Source organism: Aptenodytes patagonicus, chromosome 11 (genome assembly GCF_965638725.1).
Source record: "Aptenodytes patagonicus chromosome 11, bAptPat1.pri.cur, whole genome shotgun sequence".
Taxonomy (NCBI): Eukaryota; Metazoa; Chordata; class Aves; order Sphenisciformes; family Spheniscidae; genus Aptenodytes; species Aptenodytes patagonicus.
Genome location: NC_134959.1, coordinates 1,970,421 through 1,988,498, shown reverse-complemented (window position 1 = coordinate 1,988,498; position 18,078 = coordinate 1,970,421). Strand labels below are relative to the sequence as shown.

The window sequence follows — 18,078 nt, the reverse complement described above, 5'->3', positions numbered from 1 at the left end:
TTTTTATCCTCCGGTCGCTCGCTCGCAGTGGAAAATATCCCACAAATCCAGGTGCCCGGGGGTGGCAGGGGGCACAGGCCGGGCACGTGGGTGACACGGTGGGGGCTGGCGGCAAAGTCCCGCTCCCACGGGGTCACCGCCGGCAGGGGGGCACGGGTCCCATCCCACCCTGAATAAACACCCAGGGGGATGAGGAGAGCAGCATCCCCCCCCCCCCCCCAGTCCCACCCCTCTCCATAGTGGGGAGCTTTGGGGACCCCCTTGGTGGCGGGGTGGGGTGTCCCCAGCCGTGCCCCCCCGGGTATTTATAAGCATTTTCCATGGGTGGGAGGGGAGGGGCCGGCACGCGGCTATTTTGGGGTGTGGGATTCTTTCCCCCCGCCACCGGCACAGGTGCAGGGCCTGATTTAGCCGGGCAGAGCTGCAAATAGCACGGGGTGCACGCGGCAGCTTCCTCCGGCACCCACCCAAACCGTCCCCCCCTCCCCCTCGTGCCTCAGCGCCTGGGGTGACACCAGCGGGGACGGGGCTGTCCCTGCCACCGCGGGGCCGTGCGGAGAGCGCCGGGATCCCCGCGGCCGGGATGGTCTCACCGCCATCACCCTGAGTCGCGCCGTGCGGATGCTCAAGGCCACTTGCGGGGTGTCCTTGTCCCCACCGTCTCTGCCATCCCAGCCTCACTTGGCCAGGCCAGACCCCAGCACGGCACTGGGGTCACGCAGCCCCGGCCCAAAAGGCCACCAGGTCCCTTTTTTGGGGCACGAGGCCAGCCAGGAGCCCTGCTCCATCCCTCAGCAGCGCTGTCCCCGTTCTCCGGGCAGAGAGCTGCGGGGATGAAAGCGAGGGAGGAGGATGCTCTACAAAACACACAGAGGAGCTGGCAGCCGGACTCCGGCCAGATCCTGCTCCGGGGCTGGCGGGACACGATGCTGGCCGAGCAGGGACAGCCCCAGCAGCAATAAGGGACACTTTCTCTGCTCACGCCCGCGGTGCTCGGCTCCGCTTTTAATGTCTCCCGTGATGTAAGGCCTAAGAACCCTCCCCAGTGGCCAAGAGCGGTGGGGGAACGGGCCAGGCACCATGTCCCCCGGCCCCAGAGCCACCGGGGAGCTGCCTCGGGGCTTCGGCGACCCACTGCAAAAGTCCAGGTAGTCCTGTCCGATGGTCTCGTGTCCCTTCTCGGGGTGTTGCACCGGCATGGCACGGCATGGTGCAGCACGGCATTGCATGGCACTACACAGCACGGCACGGTGCAGTACGGCACAGTGCAGCACGGCACGGCGCAGCACAGCACGGCGCAGCACGGCATGGCGCAGCATGACATGGCACGGCACGGCGCGGCACAGCACGGCATGGCACACTGATGCAGCACAGCATGGTGCAGCGCAGCACAGTGCAGCATTGCACGGTGCAGCATGGCACAGCACGGTGCAGCACGGCACCACACGGCGCAGCACGGCACAGCGCGGGGCTCGCTGCCCTCTCCGGGGCGGCTGCGCACAGTGAGGGGCTCAGGACGCCCCGCAGCATCCCCCATCCTCGTGCCGGGCCAGCAGCGACATGCGGGAGAAGGTCCTGGCGCAGGCGCGGCACCGGTACTTCTTGACGTCCGAATGGGTCTGGAGGTGGGCGCGGAGGTTGGAGCGGTCGGCGAAGGCCCGGCTACAGTGGGGGCAGGCAAATGGCTTCTCCCCTACGGGACATGCGGTCAGGGCACCCCTGTACCCAAGGTCCCCCCAAACCGTCATGCCCCGTCCCCTCCCGTGCTGCTCTCATCACTTTTCCCCGTGTCTCCCCTGGACCCCCAGTGCTTCCCAGGAGCTCCCGAAACCCATCGGTGCCTTCCCGGTGGGCGATATTACAGTGGCACCTGCCATGGGGTCTCCCACAGGACTCACGGTGCGTGCTAGCACCCCAGCCAGCCCCAGCACCGGGATCCACGGCTGTGCCCACCCCGGGCAGGTCCCTCCCAGAGAGCAAGCGATGCCAAGCCTGGGCAGATGGCGATTTTGCACCCGTCATCCCCAAAAAGCAGAGGTGCCGGCGGGGCCAGCAGCAACCGGGGCTCCCATCCTTACCTGTGTGGGTGCGGATGTGGCCCTGGAGCAGCCAGGGCCGGGAGAAGGCTTTGCCGCAGAGGCGGCAGAGGCAGGGCAGGGTGTGGGTGTGGATGTGCATCTTCAGGGCGCCCAGGCTGGCGTACGCCCGGGCGCAGTGCCGGCAGCTGAAGCTCCGCCGCCGAGGGGGCAGGTTGAGGGTCTGGGTGTCCTTCAGAGGGGTGCCTGGGCTCTGGGTGCCCGTGGGGACGGGGGGAGCCTTGGCAGCGGGGGGCAGCGGGAGGGAGAAGCGGGCGAGGAGGCGGCCGCGGTCCTGCAGGTAGGGGGGAGCAGGGGGCGCAGGGGGCTGGTGGCAGCCGGGGGGGAGCAGCCCCCCGCAGTCACACAAGCCGTCGAGCTCTGCGGGAGCGGGGAGGGGGGTTAAGGGATGAGGGATGGCAGCCGGGCTGCCCCCCGGGGGTCACGCACTCGGCGGGGGCTCATCCGCACCAGGTCCCCCCTCTGCTCCCACCCCTGTGCACGGCAGAACTGATGCACCCACTGCAAAACAAAGCAAAACCGGCCCTTCCCCGCCAAAAGGGGAGTCACAGACACCCCCAGCGCCTGCTGGAGCCCAGCCTGTGCCCGGGTGCCGGCTCGCCTGGGGCTGGACACACCCCAAAATCTGGGCATCCCCTGGGGCAGCATGGCCGAGGGGGCAGGCACCGTGCTGGCAAGCACCCACTGACCTGCTCCACGCTCCCCCCCCCCGCCCCAGGGCAGCACAGGGACCCCCATATGGGTGGGGAGGAGGGGGTGTGTTGGAGGGGAGGGTCCCACATGCCTAGCTCTTGCAAGCCCCCGGGTGACCCCAATTCTCACCCCCCCCCCCCCGCCGGCACTATCACCAGCATCTCTGCCTGGCTGGCCGAGCCACCCCGGGATGGGGCTGACAGCGGGGGGGACGGAGCCAAGGGAGTCCCCCGGCATCATGGCACAGGGCATCACCCCAAGCCCAGCCAGGGAGCCCCTGCCCACCGCTGGGCATGGGGTGGCAGCAGGAGCTGAGGGTCCCGGGGGTCCTGGGGTCCCCGGTGCAGGCAGAGCCGCGCAGCCTTACCGCGAGTGCGGGCGTCGAGCCGGCCGTAGTTGGGGATGCGGGTGCTGGAGGCTTTCTTCACCAGGAAGGAGCGGGGCATGGCCGGACAGGCAGGGCGACGGGCAGGCCAGGCAGGGCCGTGTCCCCGTGCCGTGTCCCCGTGCCGTGTCCCCGCGGAGCCAGCAGGTGCCATAAGGCCCTGGGGCTCATTAGCATGGGCAGCCCCCGGGGAGCCCCGGGGCCAACCGCCGCCCGAGGGCTGGCCTTGGCCGCCAGCACACCCCGCCGCAGGTGCAAGGGACAGCGTTGGGGACAGCCCTGTCCCCCGGCACCGCCATCCCACACGCCCCGCAGACAGGCTCCCACTGCCCGCAGCATCCCCCTGCTCGGCTGGGCTGGCTCACACCCGGCGTGACCGCCCCCCCCCCCCCCCGACACCCGCCTGGGGTAGGATGGAACAGGCACCTCGGCTCACGGGGACCCCCCCGGAGGCCCCTTCTCCCCGCGGGGACAGGCAGCCACCAGTGGGGCTGCATGGACACACGCCCGTCCCCTCCGCCGCGGTGCCCTCCCGGCCCTGGAAAGCCTGGCAGGGGCTGTTTGGGGAGGGCCGGAAAGCAGATGAGGCAGTTCCTCAACGCGATCAGCCCTGGCCGTTCTATCCCCAAACCTTTTACTGCCCCCGGGACAGGAGCCACGCTCTGGCCAGCGCCGGGACGAGGATGAACCCCCGTACCCCTCCCAGGGGACACCAGAGGCTGCTCCCAGGATCGGTCCCCCAGGGAGGGGGACGCGGGTGCAGCCCATGCCCGGGGTCGGAGGGAACGGCTGCCAGCCTGTGTCCCTGGGGAACCCCGACAGCCGCACAGGGGCTCGGAGCCAGGACACCTCCCAGGGACACCCGGAGAAGAAAACACCCGCTGTGCTCCCCTGGCCAGCGCCCGGGGTGGGGGGGCCTCAGGGACAGCGGGTGGTGCCAAGTGTCCTCCCCGCGTCCTCCATCCGAGTGCCAGGAGCCGGCTGCCAGGCAGGGAGCACGGCTGCTGGCAGCGGCACACGCAGCCAGGGGGGTGCCAGGAAGGGTGCGGGGGGATCCCCCCAGCAGCACGCCGGCCCCCGGCAGGTTTGGCAACACCCGGCACCGGGACAACAGTTTGCGAAGTGCTCGATCTGGGGGAAGATAAGGGCCGGTGGAGCGTGGCGGGGGGAGCCCAGGGCAGGGAGGAGGGCCGGGGTGATGAAATGGCGTTGCCAAACCCCACGGCGGCACCGCTGCCATTAACGGGAGGAGTTGACAAGTCGGGGACAAAGCTGTAAAGACGAGCCCTGGGTTTGGGGAAGGAGCAGCCCAGATAAGCCAGGGTGGGGGGCACCCACCCCCAGCCACGTCCTGCGCCCCAGAGCCGCGGCAGAGACTGCACAAGGAGGCCACCTGTGGATGAAACTGCCTTTATTGAGAAAAACGCTTTGCTACAAATACGTCATCGATTTGATTCTTCTTCAAAAAACAGTACGTCTCGTTAAAAGTTCTAGTTATGCAAAAAGTCGCGGGTAACACACTGAGGAGCACGGCCGGCGGCGCGGTGGGATCCTCGGCACAGCCCGGCCGGCAGCGGGCAGAGCCAGACCCGACCCCGTGCAAAGCAGGGAGAGGCAGGAGCTGCCCGTGCAGCGCAGCGCCTGCCTGCGCCCTCACAGCCTGGGCCTTAAAGTGCTTTACTTAAAGCAGCTGTTGCTGCCCCTGCTCTGGCGTTGTGGGGCAAAAAGGAAGAGGAGGAGGAAAGAAAGAAGGGGACAGAGAGGTTAATAGCGCTGTCCCAGAGGCAGGGAGCTCCCTGCAAGTCACAGCTCTGATGGAGGCTGCTCTGGGACCCCAGGGTCCCAGCTGCGGGACAGGGAAACCCTCCTGGGTCCCTTTCGGGAGACGCCAGTGCTCTCCGTCCCACCAGGGACATCCCCCGGGCTGGGCAGGTGCCAGCAATGCTGTGCTGGCAAGCGAAGACCCCATCCCTCCTCTCTAGCCCGGCTCGAGGAAGGGGAGCGGAGCAGCTCCAGCCCCTTCCCTGCCTTCTGCCAGGGGAGCGGATGGTCTCTGCACGCTCCTCGTAGGGCTGCCGGCGGCACGGGGGAGCTCACAGCCCCAAAAAACACCCAGTACTATTTAAATCAAAAGTAAAAAAACAAGACGGTATTGCTAGAGCAGAGCTGGAGCTGGAGCCAGGTCTCGGATAAACCACGGAAGGGCACTTCTCCGAGCAGGGACACGCAGAGGGATTGCTCTCCCACACCTCTTCTCTGCAAACCCTTGCTGGAAGGCGGCACGGCAGGTCTGCAGGTATCGTGAATCACCACCTCGCCGCAGTTCCTTCACCGAGAGCCTTGGGCTGATCCCGTCGCCGGCGTGACCCCAAAGGGTGGCAGGGTCCCAGCACAAAGCTCCTCTCCCCCAGCACCAGCGACGCCCCTTCAGATGGGACGCGACTTCTGCTGCGCAGGGGGGCCGTGCTCGGGCTGGCAGCAGTCCGCCCAGGGCCTGGCGAAGGAGATCTCCCTTCCACCCTCTCCCAGCCCAGCCCAGCCGAGCAAACTCCACCGGCAGCAGGCAGGACAGAGAGGAAGGGGACCGGTATGGGGGACAGGTCACCGGGATGCTACGGAGCATCTCAGATCAACATCTGCCCAGGCGTGCCCTATTTCCAGGGAGAGACCTGGGAAAGGGAGATGCAATCCCCTGTTTCAGGGGGACAAGATGCTCGGCGTTGGGGATGGGATCCTGCACGGGCAGACGTCCCTCCCGCACACCCATCGCCCTGACACAACCCAGCTGCTCCGCCCCGAGTGCCAGCACGCCACAACTAGCCTGCCTGCTCCCTCACCCCGCGCTCGCGGACAGAAAAACCACCGCTCCAGCTTACGCCCTGCCCACGGCCACATCCAGCACTGCCATGGAGTTCTGCCTGCAAGGCTTAAGCCATCCCGAGCCCGACCACGCATCCTGGAGAGGGTCAGCAGCTCAGAGAGCACGGCCGGCCAAGCAGCTGTTGGAGAACGCAAGCGGTGTTGCTGCTCCTCGAAAAGGCAGCCCGGCGAGCCGCTCGGCACCCGCTCCTCCAGCCGACAAGGTGCTGCTCTGACCCGGCCTCTCCTGCATCACCACCCGCCTGCGGAGAAACACGCCGACAAGGGAAGGGAACGGCCCAGAAATAACCAAAGAGGACACCCACATGATTCCCACGGCCTCCGCAGAGTCCCACCCGCCGGCCCGGGGTCCAGCTCCTGCCTCCCGCCCGATTTCAAATCCACAGCATGTTCGTTTGTTTGGGTTATTTTTAAAAAATATACTTTCTCAATAATGTTCCATAAAAATACTCTGGTCCCCGGTGACGGATATTGCAGTGTGAAGACTAACAGCTTCTGTTCCCGCTCTATAAAACGTGGAAAAGGCATCACGCCGATTAATGTAGAAAAATGCAAGAACTCAGTATCACAAGAGCCGGTACAAAACGAGGAAGGCGAGAGTTTCACTGGATGCCGGACGCCGTCCCCGCGGACTCCTCCGAACCCACTGCCATCACGGGGCACACGAGGGCAACCGTCTCGCCCCGGGATTCAGCCTGGCCTGCGCGGTAGCAGGCAAAGGAGGCAGCTCCTGCCTGCAGCGCAGGGGACGGGACAGACTGACGTCTCTGGAAATAGCCTCGTAGGGTTTAAAAAAAAGATGCTCCGTGCCATTTTCTTCCTTTTCAAAAAGGACGTGGATGATTGCAGTTTCAAACTGGGGCGTTTCTGCGTAAAATGCATCATAGTTTTACCTACCTATTCAATTGCAACAGAGAGCATGAAGACAGATGGTGCCAAAAAGCATCTAATAATAAATAGATCTGGATACAGGTATACGCTCCGTATACGGATATGAAATGCCTAACCGAGGAACGATCCCAGCCCTTCGGCGCCGACTCCTCTTCTCCTCCCAGCAGCGGACGTTTCTCCTCACTCACCGGTCCAGTGCGACGCTAAAGAGACTCCACCTTCTTAAACGAGGTGGCATTTGCCCAGAGAGGAGAGGGAAGAGAGGTGGCAGCAGGTCTCCGGGGGTGCCGGGGGGTTGACGAGCTCCGTGCCTCCCCGGCAGGAAGGCCGAGTGTGCAAAAGGAGACGGGGTGCGACGGGGGTCCGAACCGATGCTCCGCAGTCACCCTCAGTTCTCGGAGAGCGACAGTGCCAGGGCAGCCTGCAACGCTGCCTCCTCGTCGATGTTATAGTCCTAAAAAAAAAAAAAGAGAGGGGCGGTCAGGAGAGTTGGCACGGCCGGGCCGCACAGCCTCCATCAAGCAGGGGGTGGCGGCCATGGCGAGCAGCCCTTCCTGTTCCTATCGTGTCCCCCCCCCGAGGCCGCGAGCCTCCACCTCCTCCGGCAAACAGGTCCCAGGAATGCCATGCTTTCTGGGGTGTCCTTTGTGCCCACGGTCCCTTTCCTGCCTGGAATCTGCCAACGTCAGCCCTGCTCTGAGACCTGGCAGCGGGCAGGGATGAAACATGCCCATGCAAGAAGCTGCGGCCGAAGGGCAAAGCTTTCTCGCAAGGCCCGCGGGCTTCTCCAGCACTCCGGTTTGGGTTTGTGCAACACAGCGATCGCTCCCGAACTGGGGATATTTCTCTGTAAATAATTGAAGGTTCCTTTCCCTGAAATCTAGCGCCCTTGCAATAAAAGCAGGACGCTACCTAAACCTCCCCTCGGTCCCTGCAGCCAAGGCTGGGCGATCACACCCTTACCCCCACACAGGAGGGGTCAGCAACCCCCTGAGAGGGGGGCCATGGACGCCCCCCACGTGCAGCAGCCAGACCCCCCAGGCGGCGAGGCTGGGCTGCTCCCCTCCCACTACTTGTGAAGCCTCAAAGAAAAGGGCTTTTGTGTTACAATTCCTCAGAGGAAGAGCTTAATGGAACACACGGAGGAAACAACCCATCTTCGCGGAGAGCGGTAACATTTCCCTCTCCTCCTTCAGAGACGTTTTCCTGGTGTGTCTGATGACGACCAGCCCGAGCACCCTCCGGGGCAGGCGGGGAGCCCAGCCCTACACCCGTGGGGGTCTCCCGAGTGGGGCTACGCGTGTGCCACGTGCCTCCCGCAAAGCCCGTGAAGGAGGAACCGTCCCCTTCCCCTCCCGAGGGGCTGCACAGCGGGACGGGCTGGTCCTGGCACGGGAAGGGAAGGGCTGGTTTCATCTCCCAGCCGCTCGGGGCGGGACGCGGGGAAGACAACTCCGTTTCGGCTCAGGGCCGTACTCACCACGAAGGTGTCGTAGGAGAACTTGTGCCTGTGGAGGAGGTGCTGGAGGAAGTTGGCGCTTTTGTAGCTGGGGTCCCCCCAGGGCATGGCTGAGCAGACCGGGCACACCTGCAGCGGGCAGGGACAAAGGGGAACCGTAACTCGTGGGCACAGACCCCCTCCGCCTCCATCTCCCCCGGGGGGGGGAGGGGGCTGGTGCAGCCACAACACGAGGGAGAGGCGAGTAGCGGTCCCCCCTCTCTCACAGAGGATTTCCCGCAGAGGACATGCTAAATAGGGGTCCCCCCACCCTCCCCCAAGCAGACCCCTCAGTGCACAGAGCCTCTAGCATGTGGCCGAGGCTGCTTTTAGCCTGCTGACAAGTTACCCGCTCATGCACAAGCGCCTCCGAGACGGTGCCAGACCTGCAAGTTCCCCACCTCGGTCAAGCCAACGGGGATGGGGAGAGGAAATCCTGCACCACCCGGGTCACAGGCACAGGGGGATGTAGGCAGCTCGTTCCAGAGAGCCTCTAGCGAAGCAAACAGAGGCAGGTCCCCACCTCCCGTCAGAGGGATGTAAAACAAACTAAATGAGCTGGAAATACAGCTGTACTTTATGTGCAGCAGCAGCTCTGTGTGCCGGTGGCCTCGGGTGCGGCATCAGCTACGGTGTATTTGGATTTCCAGGAGCTACACCACACAGAAGCAGCCCGTCCCAGCGCCCCGGGGTCGCTCACCACTTTGTTGGGGTCGTTGCGGTGGTTCTCCATGCAGTGCTTCACCAGCTCCTGCTGGTCCAGGTTCCGGGCCCCGCAGTACGGGCACACGAACGTCGAGCGATTGGGAATATTGCTAAAGAGAGCAAGGACGAGCTCAGATCCCCTGGGAAGGGACTGGATCGACTCCTTCCAAACTAACCCAGCCACCCCCCGCTCAGCTTTGCGATACCCACCCATAGCAGAAACCAGACCAGCCCGTTCCCACCCCAGCCGCAGGCTGAACCACCCTGGTTTTGGTCGGTCCTTCCTCCCACACCGCGCTCTGAAACACAGGGCAGTGCAGCGGCTGCAGATACCAGGAGGGAGAAGGTGCTGATGTTTCTCCCTGTGATCGCCCAGGGGAAAGTAAAACACGTGCTTGGATTTTAGGGTTTGTAAGGGAGGGGAGTGCCGGTGCAGCCTGCAAGGAGGGACAGGTTTTCCCTACCTGACACGCGGCAGTACCTGGGAATAGGCTGGGACGTGGGGACAACTGGAACGAACTTGGGGCAGTTGGCCATCTGCTCCTGCACCTTCGCGCAGGATGAGACGTGAGAGCGCATTTTCGCGAGGGTCACCTGGAGAACAAGGAGAGAAGAAACGTTCCCGGAGGCTGCGACACCTTCCAGACACAGCGCTGGTGCCTCCGCTACAGCTCGGGAGAGCAGTTTTGGTCAACCGATGTCAGAGCGAACACCGGTCTGTGCGGGATGACCCACACCAGCGTGAAAACGCTGCACCAGCCTGTCCTTCCTCACAGGACAGAGGTTTGGGGCTGCGTGCTCGCTGCACGTGTCCCCAGAGGTCACACACAAGCCACCCAGGCTGCATTTTGTTGCACTAGCTCCATTTTCCTTTGCAAAAGAGGAACTGCCGACAGGCGGAAAACCCCAGACTGCTCTGACACCGTACGGGATCGTTCCTGGGCCGCCGCCAGGGAGTTACAAGAAGATCCCCAAAGTTAACGGAAGCCAGAAAACGGATCAGCGCAGACGCGCCATGAATCGCGGCTTTACAGCCAGTCCCTGAAGCGTCCCAGACCAGACCGCCCCGGGCTGGGCCAGGCCACGCTGCCAGTTCAGCTTCCCCGCGGCCGTTGGGATCACGGCACCTTAAGCAAGACTTAAATCCTTACCCTCGTTAGGAGCAGCAGCAGAGCTGGTTTGTCTCAGCCTCTCCTGTGTTGCAGGAAAACCTCAGCCTGCTTTTGAAGGTCCCCACTGTCTAATAATAGCTCCAGTCTGCTGACAAAGGCAGCGAGGAGAGAGCACTTTCATCTCCGCAGAGCTCCGAGCCGTGTCGGCAGCAGCCGTGACACGCAGGGGACACCACACCTCGCAGGTGCAGTTTGGGGACCCGCTGAACAGGGGACCCTGCAAACCCAACTGCGGAAAGCAAGCGACCTCCCTCCCCCAGCGCCACAGCCGCGGGATCGGCGGCCGAACGAAGCCATGCCCGCACGGGACGGGGACAGGCAGCCTTCCTCCGCGAGCTTTACCTTCTTGCTGCAGCCTCTGCAGGGAGCTTTGTAGGACGAAAGCTGTTTCTCCACGCTGGAAGCCTTCTCCACCTTCTTGGGGTCGAAGGGCATGCGGCAGAGCGGGCAGAGCGGGGACGGCACTTGGAGGCAGGGCTGCAGGCACTCCCCGCAAAACCTGGGGGCACAGAGAGCAGCGTCGAGCGGCCCGGTGCTGGCCCAGCCCGGGAGATGGAGGGGAAACGGGAGCTCAGCCCCGGGACACAGTTGCTCTCGGGGACTCCTGTACACCCCAGGCTGCAGGGCAGCCCCCAAAACCCAGGGATCAGCATCCCCACCGGGAGGAACTGGACAGAACTGGGAGCTTGGGAGAGGGTGTGGGGAGGCCAGGCACAGCCCAAGCCCCGAAGGAACTCCATCCACGCGCAGCTGGGGCTCAGACAACGCCGCTGCTCCGAGACCCACGGCTGGGAGCGGATTTGAACGGAGCCAAACAAAAACCGGTGCCGAGCATCCAGGCCACGCAGGAATAAAGCGAGCGAGGGCATTAGAGCCCGGCTCACCTCCTTTCAAGGTCCCTACGCCTGCAGGAGCGCGGATGAGAAATCAAAGCAGTGGAGAGGAAGCGGAGGAAGGTGCCCCCCGGGCACGAGGCAAACCGGCTGGGTCCCCACAAAGTCAATTGTCACAGCATCCCCGTCCCCTCCGCCTGCCTACCCAGCTCACGTCACCCAGAACAGGGGAATGAAACGCCGCCGCGCTGGGAGCGGGCACGGGGGGGGGGGAGGGGGGCAAAGTCATAGTGCCCCTTGCCCCAGCTCCCCGGCATCACCTCCATGAAGTGCCCCCAGCCCCAAACGAGCTGGAGGGGCCGGGGGGAAGAGCGAGACTGCGCTGGAGCATCAAGCAAAGTCACGGCCTCAACGGGAGACCAAGGTGTCCCACAAACCGGCCGTGAAAGGGGACCAAGGTGTCACCGAAATGCTGGGAGGACAAGCGGACCCCAGCTCCCCGTGGCAGCGCCCCGGGCAGCCTCTCCCCGGGGACCAGGACACAGCACCCACGGGCGGCCCAAACTGGGAGGGGTCAGGGGCAGGATTTCCACCCAGGCGAGACCCCCCGGGGTGCTGGGAGCAGAGTCTGGGGGAGATCCCGGGGGCAGGAACCAGGCCTGGGGGAGAAGGGGGCTGGGGTCAGGGTGGTCAGCAGGGGAAGGACCCTCGGGTGCACCACACGCTGGGTCCAGGCTGGGGGACATGGGAGGGGGAGAGACGGGGCAGCGCCCAGCTCTCCAGGAGGGGAAGGGGTTTGGATGGGGGCAAGGTGCCCGGTGCTGGTGGAGCAGCTGGGGGTGGGACGGGGGTCCCGGGGCCGAGCAGCAGGGAGGGAGGCCAAGCATCACCCAGGGGTGGGATGGGGGTCCCGGGGCCGGGCTGGGAGTCCCGGTAGTGGGCTGCGGAATGGGAGAGCTGGTACCGGGCTGGGAAGGAGTGAGATGGAGGCTCCCGGTACCGGGCTGAAGGGAGGGGGAACAATGGGGGTGCCGGCACCAGGCTGGGAGGTGTGGGGAGCCCACGGGTCAGCTGAGGGGTGGGACGGGGGTCCCAGTACCGGGCTGGGAGGGATGGGATGGGGGTCCCAGTACCAGGCTGGGATGGGGGTCCCGGTACCGGGCTGGGAGGGATGGGATGGGGGTCCCGGTACCGGGCTGGGAGGGATGGGATGGGGGTCCCGGTACCGGGCTGGGAGGGATGGGATGGGATGGGATGGGGGTCCCGGTACCGGGCTGGGAGGGATGGGATGGGATGGGGGTCCCGGTACCGGGCTGGGAGGGATGGGATGGGATGGGATGGGGGTCCCGGTACCGGGCTGGGAGGGATGGGATGGGATGGGGGTCCCGGTACCGGGCTGGGAGGGATGGGATGGGATGGGGGTCCCGGTACCGGGCTGGGAGGGATGGGATGGGATGGGGGTCCCGGTACCGGGCTGGGAGGGATGGGATGGGATGGGGGTCCCGGTACCGGGCTGGGAGGGATGGGATGGGATGGGGGTCTCGGTACCGGGCTGGGAGGGATGGGATGGGATGGGGGTCCCGGTACCAGGCTGAGAGGGATGGGATGGGATGGGGGTCCCGGTACCGGGCTGGGAGGGATGGGATGGGGGTCCCGGTACCAGGCTGAGAGGGATGGGATGGGATGAGGGTCCCGGTACCAGGCTGAGAGGGATGGGATGGGATGGGATGGGATGGGATGGGGGTCCCGGTACCGGGCTGGGAGGGATGGGATGGGGGTCCCGGTACCGGGCTGGGAGGGATGGGATGGGGGTCCCGGTACCTGGCTGAGAGGGATGGGATGGGGGTCCCGGTACCGGGCTGAGAGGGATGGGATGGGATGGGGGTCCCGGTACCGGGCTGGGAGGGATGGGATGGGATGGGATGGGGGTCCCGGTACCGGGCTGGGAGGGATGGGATGGGATGGGGGTCCCGGTACCGGGCTGGGAGGGATGGGATGGGATGGGGGTCCCGGTACCAGGCTGGGATGGGGGTCCCGGTACCGGGCTGGGAGGGCGGAGGACCCGGAGGGGTCCTGGTGCAAAGGGGGCGCCCAGCGAGCGCGGCGGGCCCGGCCCCGGGGGTTGGGACAGGCCGGGGGTCCCCGCCGCCCCGGGCCCCGGCTCACGTGTGTCCGCAGCCCGCGATGCCGACGGCGCGGTGGAAGACCTCCAGGCAGATGGGGCAGCTGAACTGCGCCTCCAGCGCCTCGGCGGCGGGGCCGGCGGTGGGCGGCGGCCGGGGGGGCCCGCCCGGGGCCTGAGGCCGCTGCGCCGCCGCCACCAGCAGGCTCCGGAACATGGCGGCGGCGGCGGCGGCGGCGGGGGCGGTGCCCTGACGTCACCGCGCGCCGTCGCGTCATCGCCGCGCGCCGCGAACGGAGCGGAGCGGAGCGGGACGGGGCCGGCATGTGCGAGGCGGCGGAGGACGACGGAGGGTGCGGGGCGGACGCGGCACCGGCACGGCGCCGCCGCGCCCCGGCACTCAGGTGGGAGCCCGACCCGGGACCCGGGCTGTCCCCCCGGGGTCGCTCCCGGGACTGTCCCCGGGACTGTCCCCGGTACCCCCTAGGTATTCCCCCCGTGCTGCTTCCGGCACCTCCCCAGTACCCCCCCAGTGCTACCCTCGGTAACCCCCCCGGTACCGCCCCGGTAGCCCCCCGGTACTGTCCCCGGTATCCCCCGGAGCTGTCTCTGCTGCTGACGCCGGTATTGCCCCCCGGTGCTGTCCCCGTTATCCCTCCGGTACCCCCCGGAGCTGCCTCTGCTGCTGACCCCGGTATTGCCCCCCGGTGCTGTCCCCGTTATCCCTCCGGTACCCCCCGGTGCTGCCTCTGGTGCTGCTCCCCGTTGCCGCCTCCAATCCCCCTCCGGTGCTACCCCCGGTATCCGCCCCGGTACTCCTCCGATACCTCCCCGGTATCTCCCGGTGCTGCCTTCGGTACCCCTCCCGGTACTGTCCCCGGTACCCCCTGGTGCTGCCCCGGGGACCGGGATCGCCGCCCCCCCCTGCTCGGTACGGCCCCCTGGGGTGCGCCGGGGACCGGTGCCCCCCGGTTCAGCCCGGTGACCGCCCGTGCCCCCGCAGCCACCCCCGGCCCTGCGTGAAGTGCGGGCAGGGCTCTGCCGCCCTCGTCATCCGCCTCGGGGACGCCTTCTGCCGGTGAGGGACCGGGACAGGGACCGGGGCTGCAATGTGCGGGGACGCGGGGCTTGGGGACGTCGGGGCCTGGGGACGTCGGGGCCTGGGGACATCGGGGTCTCGGGGACACTGGGTCTCTGGGACATCGGGGCCTGGGGACATCAGGGCTTGGGGACATTGGGTCTCTGGGACATTGGGGCTTGGGGACGTTGGATCTCTGGGACATCGGGGCCTGGGGACATCGCAGCTTGGGGACATAGGGTCTCTGGGACATAGGGTCTCTGGGACATCAAGGCTTGGGGACATTGGGGCCTGGGGACATCGGGGCTTGGGGACGTTGGGTCTCTGGGACATCAAGGCTTGGGGACATCGGGTCTCTGGGACAGCAGGTCTTGAGGACATCAGGTCTTGGGGACATAGGGTCTCAGGGACATCAAGGCTTGGGGATAGCAGGGCTTAGAGACAGGGGGCTTGGGGACAGCAGGGCACAGGAATATTGCGGCTTGGGGACATGGGTCTCAGGGGCATCGAGGCTTGGAGATGCGGGGCTCAGGGGCACTGGGGCTCGGGGCCATGGGGGCTGGGGGCCATGGGACATGCCGTGGCTCAGGGCCGTGCCCCCGCGTCCCCACAGCGGCTGCTTCCGCGAGTACTTCGTGCACAAGTTCCGCGCGATGCTGGGCAAGAACCGCGTCATCTTCCCGGGAGAGAAGGTGCTGGGGGGGACACATGGACGCAGGGGGGACCCGGGTGGCACCGCCAGGGCCGATGACCGTCCCTCCTGTCCCCGCAGGTGCTGCTGGCGCTGTCAGGGGGGCCGGCCTCCAGCGCCATGCTCCGGCAGGTCCAGGAGGTGAGAATGGGGGCGATGGGGAGGTCTGGGGGGACATGGCTCACCCACCACCCTCATCCTGCACATCTGCCAGGGGCTCAGCCGGGAGACGGCCAAGAGGCTCCGCTTTGTCCCTGGCCTCATCTACGTTGACGGTAAGAATTAGCCCTGCTGCCCATTTGCTGCCTGTTCCCTGCCCCGCTGCCTGTTCCCTGCCCTGCTGCCTGTTCCCTGCCCCGCTGCCTGTTCCCTGCCCCATCCCTGCCCCGCTGCCTGTTCCCTGCCCCATCCCTGCCCCGCTGCCTGTTCCCTGCCCCATCCCGGCCCCGCTGCCTGTTCCCTGCCCCATCCCGGCCCCGCTGCCTGTTCCCTGCCCCATCCCGGCCCCGCTGCCTGTTCCCTGCCCCGCTGCCTGCTCCCAGGGCAGGATCCATCTGCGCCGTGCCAGGGCTGGGGGCTGCCCACCCCGGGGTGTCCCCCTCACCCTGGGGATGGGGGGGGTGCCCCCTCCTCACCGTGGTGGTGGCCCCGGCGCTGCCCACCTGCCTTGCAGAGGGAGCGGTGCGCGGGCAGAGCGCGGCACAGCGGGAGCAGAGCCTGGCCCACATGAAGACCCTGCTGCAGGTGACCGGCTTCCCCTACCACCTGGCCCACCTGGAGCAGGTACGGGGGTGAGGGGGGGACATGCCGGGGTTGGGGGACATGCCTGGCCGCCCCCAGCTTCCCCCTGGTACCTATCTCTGCACCTCAGGCGCTGGAGCTGCCCGCATCCATCCTGCGGCCGGGGCTGGGGGGATCCAGCGAGCCCGGCCCCTCCTACAAGGAGGCTGTGGAGGGCTTCATCCAGCAGCAGCGGCAGGAGGGGGACGGGGACGGTGGCACCTCGCTGCCTGGCCTGGGCACCCAGGACACACCGGCAGGGTCCCCGGCTGCCCCCCACCTGCCCGCCACTGCCCGGACCCAGGAGCTGCTGCGGCTCTTTGAGGCCGTGGAGACGCCGACGGCGAGAGAGGAGCTGCTGCAGATGCTGCGGTGAGGGGCCGATTCTGGCTGGCGCCGGCACCGGGCATGGCGCGATGGCTCTGAGCCGGTGTCACCTTGTCCCCCAGGACCCACCTCATCCTGCAGACGGCCCGGACCAGGGGCTACGCCAAGGTGATGACGGGCGAGAGCTGCACCCGCGTGGCCGTCAAGCTCCTCACCAACCTGGCGCTGGGTCGCGGCGCCTTCCTCGCTGTCGACACGGTGAGCAGCCTGCCGGCACCCTGTCGCCAAGCTGGGTCTGGCTGTCCTCGCCCAGAGGGGTGATACGATGCTGGGGGGGGGGGGCGGCTGTCTGCGGCTTGGTGGCGGCGTGGTCCCTCGGCAGCCTGCGCACCCACAGGGCTTCGTGGACAACCGCCACGGTGACGTGATGGTGGTGCGTCCCATGCGGGAGTACATGGCCAAGGAAATTGCCTTCTACAACCACTTCTTCGACGTCCCCACCGTCATCGCGCCGCCCCTCCCCACCAAGGTAGGGGTGTCCCCTGTCCCCCGGGGGGGGGGATCCCAAGCTCCGCGTCCCCACAGCGGGGACGGGACCCCCCCATCCCGCCCCTGCCCTCTCTGCTCGCTCCCCCAGCGCCGGGAGAAGCCCAGCATCCACCGCCTGATGGAGCGCTTCCTCCTGGGGCTGCAGGAGGATTTCCCCTCCACCATCAGCACCGTCTACCGGTATGGCATCCCCTGCACAGGGGATGAGGAGGGTTTGGGGGTGAGCGAGGTGCACCCGCTCACCCCCCCACCCCCCCACATTGGCTGCAGGACGGGTGAGAAGCTGAGTCCGGCTCCGGCCAAGGCGAGCAGTGAGTCCCAGCGCTGCCTGCTCTGCCTGTGCGCCCTGGACATCGCCGGGGGTGAGTGGGGTGGGCGGTGGGGGGCACGGGGGATTAGGGGGGGGCAGTCATGCACCCCCAGTCGTACTCCTGCCCTTCGGCTTTTGCAGAGGAGGAGCTGGCCCTGGAGCCCACGCTGATCACGGAGGAGCCAGAGCCAGCGGGGGACGGGTGCTGCCAGGACGCCCTGGCAGCAGGGTGAGCGTGTGGGCAGGGGGGATGGATGCTGTGCCGGCATCGGGGCCACCGCACCGGCACCGCTGAGGGTCCCTGTCCCCGCAGGGCTGAGAGCAGAGCTGCCTTCATCCCGCTGCTGTGCTACAGCTGCCGCCTCACCTTCAAGGAACTGGTAAGGCTTTCGGGGCACAGCGGGGCGGCTCTCCTCGGGGATGGGGGTCCCCATCCCCACGGCCCCTCTCTTGCAGGGCCCCCTCGCCACACTGCCGCCCTATGTGCGCGCCGAGGCCCAGCGCAGGATCCACAGGTAGGGGGGACGGGGGTCCCCTCCCCTCCTTGCTGGCTCGGCCCCCGATGCCGCGTCCATCTGTCCGTGCTGTGTCCATCCCTCGCAGGGTGCAGATGAAGCAGCAGAGCCGGGAGGTCCCGCTGGAGGACGAGGAACCCAGCAAGAGCTGAAGGGGCTGGGAACTGCAGGGGACCCAGACCCCCATCTCTCTGGGGCACCGGCGGGGCTGGGTGACACCCCCCCCCCTCCAGGGATGCCCCATAGGATGGCGGGGGACCAGAGCCCCTGGGGACTCCTGGCGCCCAGGCAGCTGCTTTTACGCTCCATTTTGGTTACAGCCAGGGGGCAGGGAGAGCCCCCAGCCCCCATTAGGTAGGGGCCAGGGGTGCTGGTACCCCCCCCCGGGGCGCAGCAGGTCCCCGGTCCCACCCTGCACCCCCCTCTCCCTATCCCAGCCGGGTGTCAGCCAGGGAGGCTTCAGCTTTGTTTTATTAGATACTGTATAAATAAACCATTTGAATTAATTAAAAAAAAAAAAACCAAACCAACAAAACCAAAGTCACAACAAGTG

At 66.7% G+C, this 18,078-nt stretch overlaps 3 protein-coding genes across 5 annotated transcripts; 1 reads left to right on the top strand and 2 right to left on the bottom strand.

The window, feature by feature from the left end:
• Positions 1 to 983: 983 nt before the first annotated feature.
• SNAI3 (snail family transcriptional repressor 3) lies at positions 984 to 3,268 on the bottom strand. The gene is made up of 3 exons (XM_076349193.1): positions 3,157 to 3,268; positions 2,079 to 2,456; positions 984 to 1,693 (listed from the first exon to the last, which is right to left on the bottom strand). The coding sequence occupies exons 1-3, from the start codon at positions 3,233 to 3,235 to the stop codon at positions 1,512 to 1,514; spliced, it is 639 nt and encodes a 212-aa protein (XP_076205308.1). The 5' UTR covers positions 3,236 to 3,268; the 3' UTR covers positions 984 to 1,511.
• A 1,302-nt stretch (positions 3,269 to 4,570) lies between these two features.
• RNF166 (ring finger protein 166) lies at positions 4,571 to 13,492 on the bottom strand. 3 transcript variants are annotated; one of them, XM_076348928.1, is made up of 6 exons: positions 13,320 to 13,492; positions 10,663 to 10,819; positions 9,630 to 9,742; positions 9,144 to 9,258; positions 8,426 to 8,533; positions 4,571 to 7,399 (listed from the first exon to the last, which is right to left on the bottom strand). In XM_076348928.1, exons 1-6 carry the CDS (start codon positions 13,490 to 13,492, stop codon positions 7,334 to 7,336), a joined length of 732 nt encoding a protein of 243 aa, XP_076205043.1. In that variant the 3' UTR covers positions 4,571 to 7,333. The 3 variants fall into 3 exon arrangements, with proteins under 3 accessions (XP_076205043.1, XP_076205045.1, XP_076205044.1); XM_076348930.1 differs by lacking the exon at positions 13,320 to 13,492 and adding an exon at positions 10,300 to 10,405 and having other exon boundaries at positions 10,663 to 10,732; XM_076348929.1 differs by lacking the exon at positions 13,320 to 13,492 and adding an exon at positions 10,300 to 10,408 and having other exon boundaries at positions 10,663 to 10,731.
• Positions 13,493 to 13,599: 107 nt separating this feature from the next.
• Positions 13,600 to 18,066, top strand: CTU2 (cytosolic thiouridylase subunit 2). Its single transcript, XM_076348924.1, has 15 exons — positions 13,600 to 13,679; positions 14,279 to 14,353; positions 14,967 to 15,045; positions 15,126 to 15,185; positions 15,259 to 15,319; positions 15,718 to 15,827; positions 15,916 to 16,196; positions 16,274 to 16,409; positions 16,549 to 16,680; positions 16,789 to 16,880; positions 16,971 to 17,062; positions 17,152 to 17,239; positions 17,324 to 17,390; positions 17,467 to 17,525; positions 17,614 to 18,066. Exons 1-15 carry the CDS (start codon positions 13,600 to 13,602, stop codon positions 17,675 to 17,677), a joined length of 1,476 nt encoding a protein of 491 aa, XP_076205039.1. The 3' UTR covers positions 17,678 to 18,066.
• The last annotated feature ends 12 nt before the right edge of the window (positions 18,067 to 18,078 follow it).

Bases quoted from the DNA above. Each gene is read 5' to 3' on its own strand.
- SNAI3 (XM_076349193.1), bottom strand. From the start codon at position 3,235: ATGCCCCGCTCCTTCCTGGTGAAGAAAGCCTCCAGCACCCGCATCCCC. The intron at 2,457-3,156 runs GTAAGGCTGCGC...CCGCTCCCGCAG, and splicing joins GCTCGACGCCCGCACTCGCG to AGCTCGACGGCTTGTGTGAC. The intron at 1,694-2,078 runs GTAAGGATGGGA...CATGTCCCGTAG, and splicing joins CCACATCCGCACCCACACAG to GGGAGAAGCCATTTGCCTGC.
- RNF166 (XM_076348928.1), bottom strand. From the start codon at position 13,492: ATGTTCCGGAGCCTGCTGGTGGCGGCGGCGCAGCGGCCTCAGGCCCCG. The intron at 10,820-13,319 runs GTGAGCCGGGGC...CTGTGCCCCCAG, and splicing joins ATCGCGGGCTGCGGACACAC to GTTTTGCGGGGAGTGCCTGC. The intron at 9,743-10,662 runs GTAAAGCTCGCG...CTTGTTCTCCAG, and splicing joins GCAGAGGCTGCAGCAAGAAG to GTGACCCTCGCGAAAATGCG.
- CTU2 (XM_076348924.1), top strand. From the start codon at position 13,600: ATGTGCGAGGCGGCGGAGGACGACGGAGGGTGCGGGGCGGACGCGGCA. The intron at 16,410-16,548 runs GTGAGCAGCCTG...GCGCACCCACAG, and splicing joins CCTTCCTCGCTGTCGACACG to GGCTTCGTGGACAACCGCCA. The intron at 17,240-17,323 runs GTGAGCGTGTGG...CTGTCCCCGCAG, and splicing joins CAGGACGCCCTGGCAGCAGG to GGCTGAGAGCAGAGCTGCCT.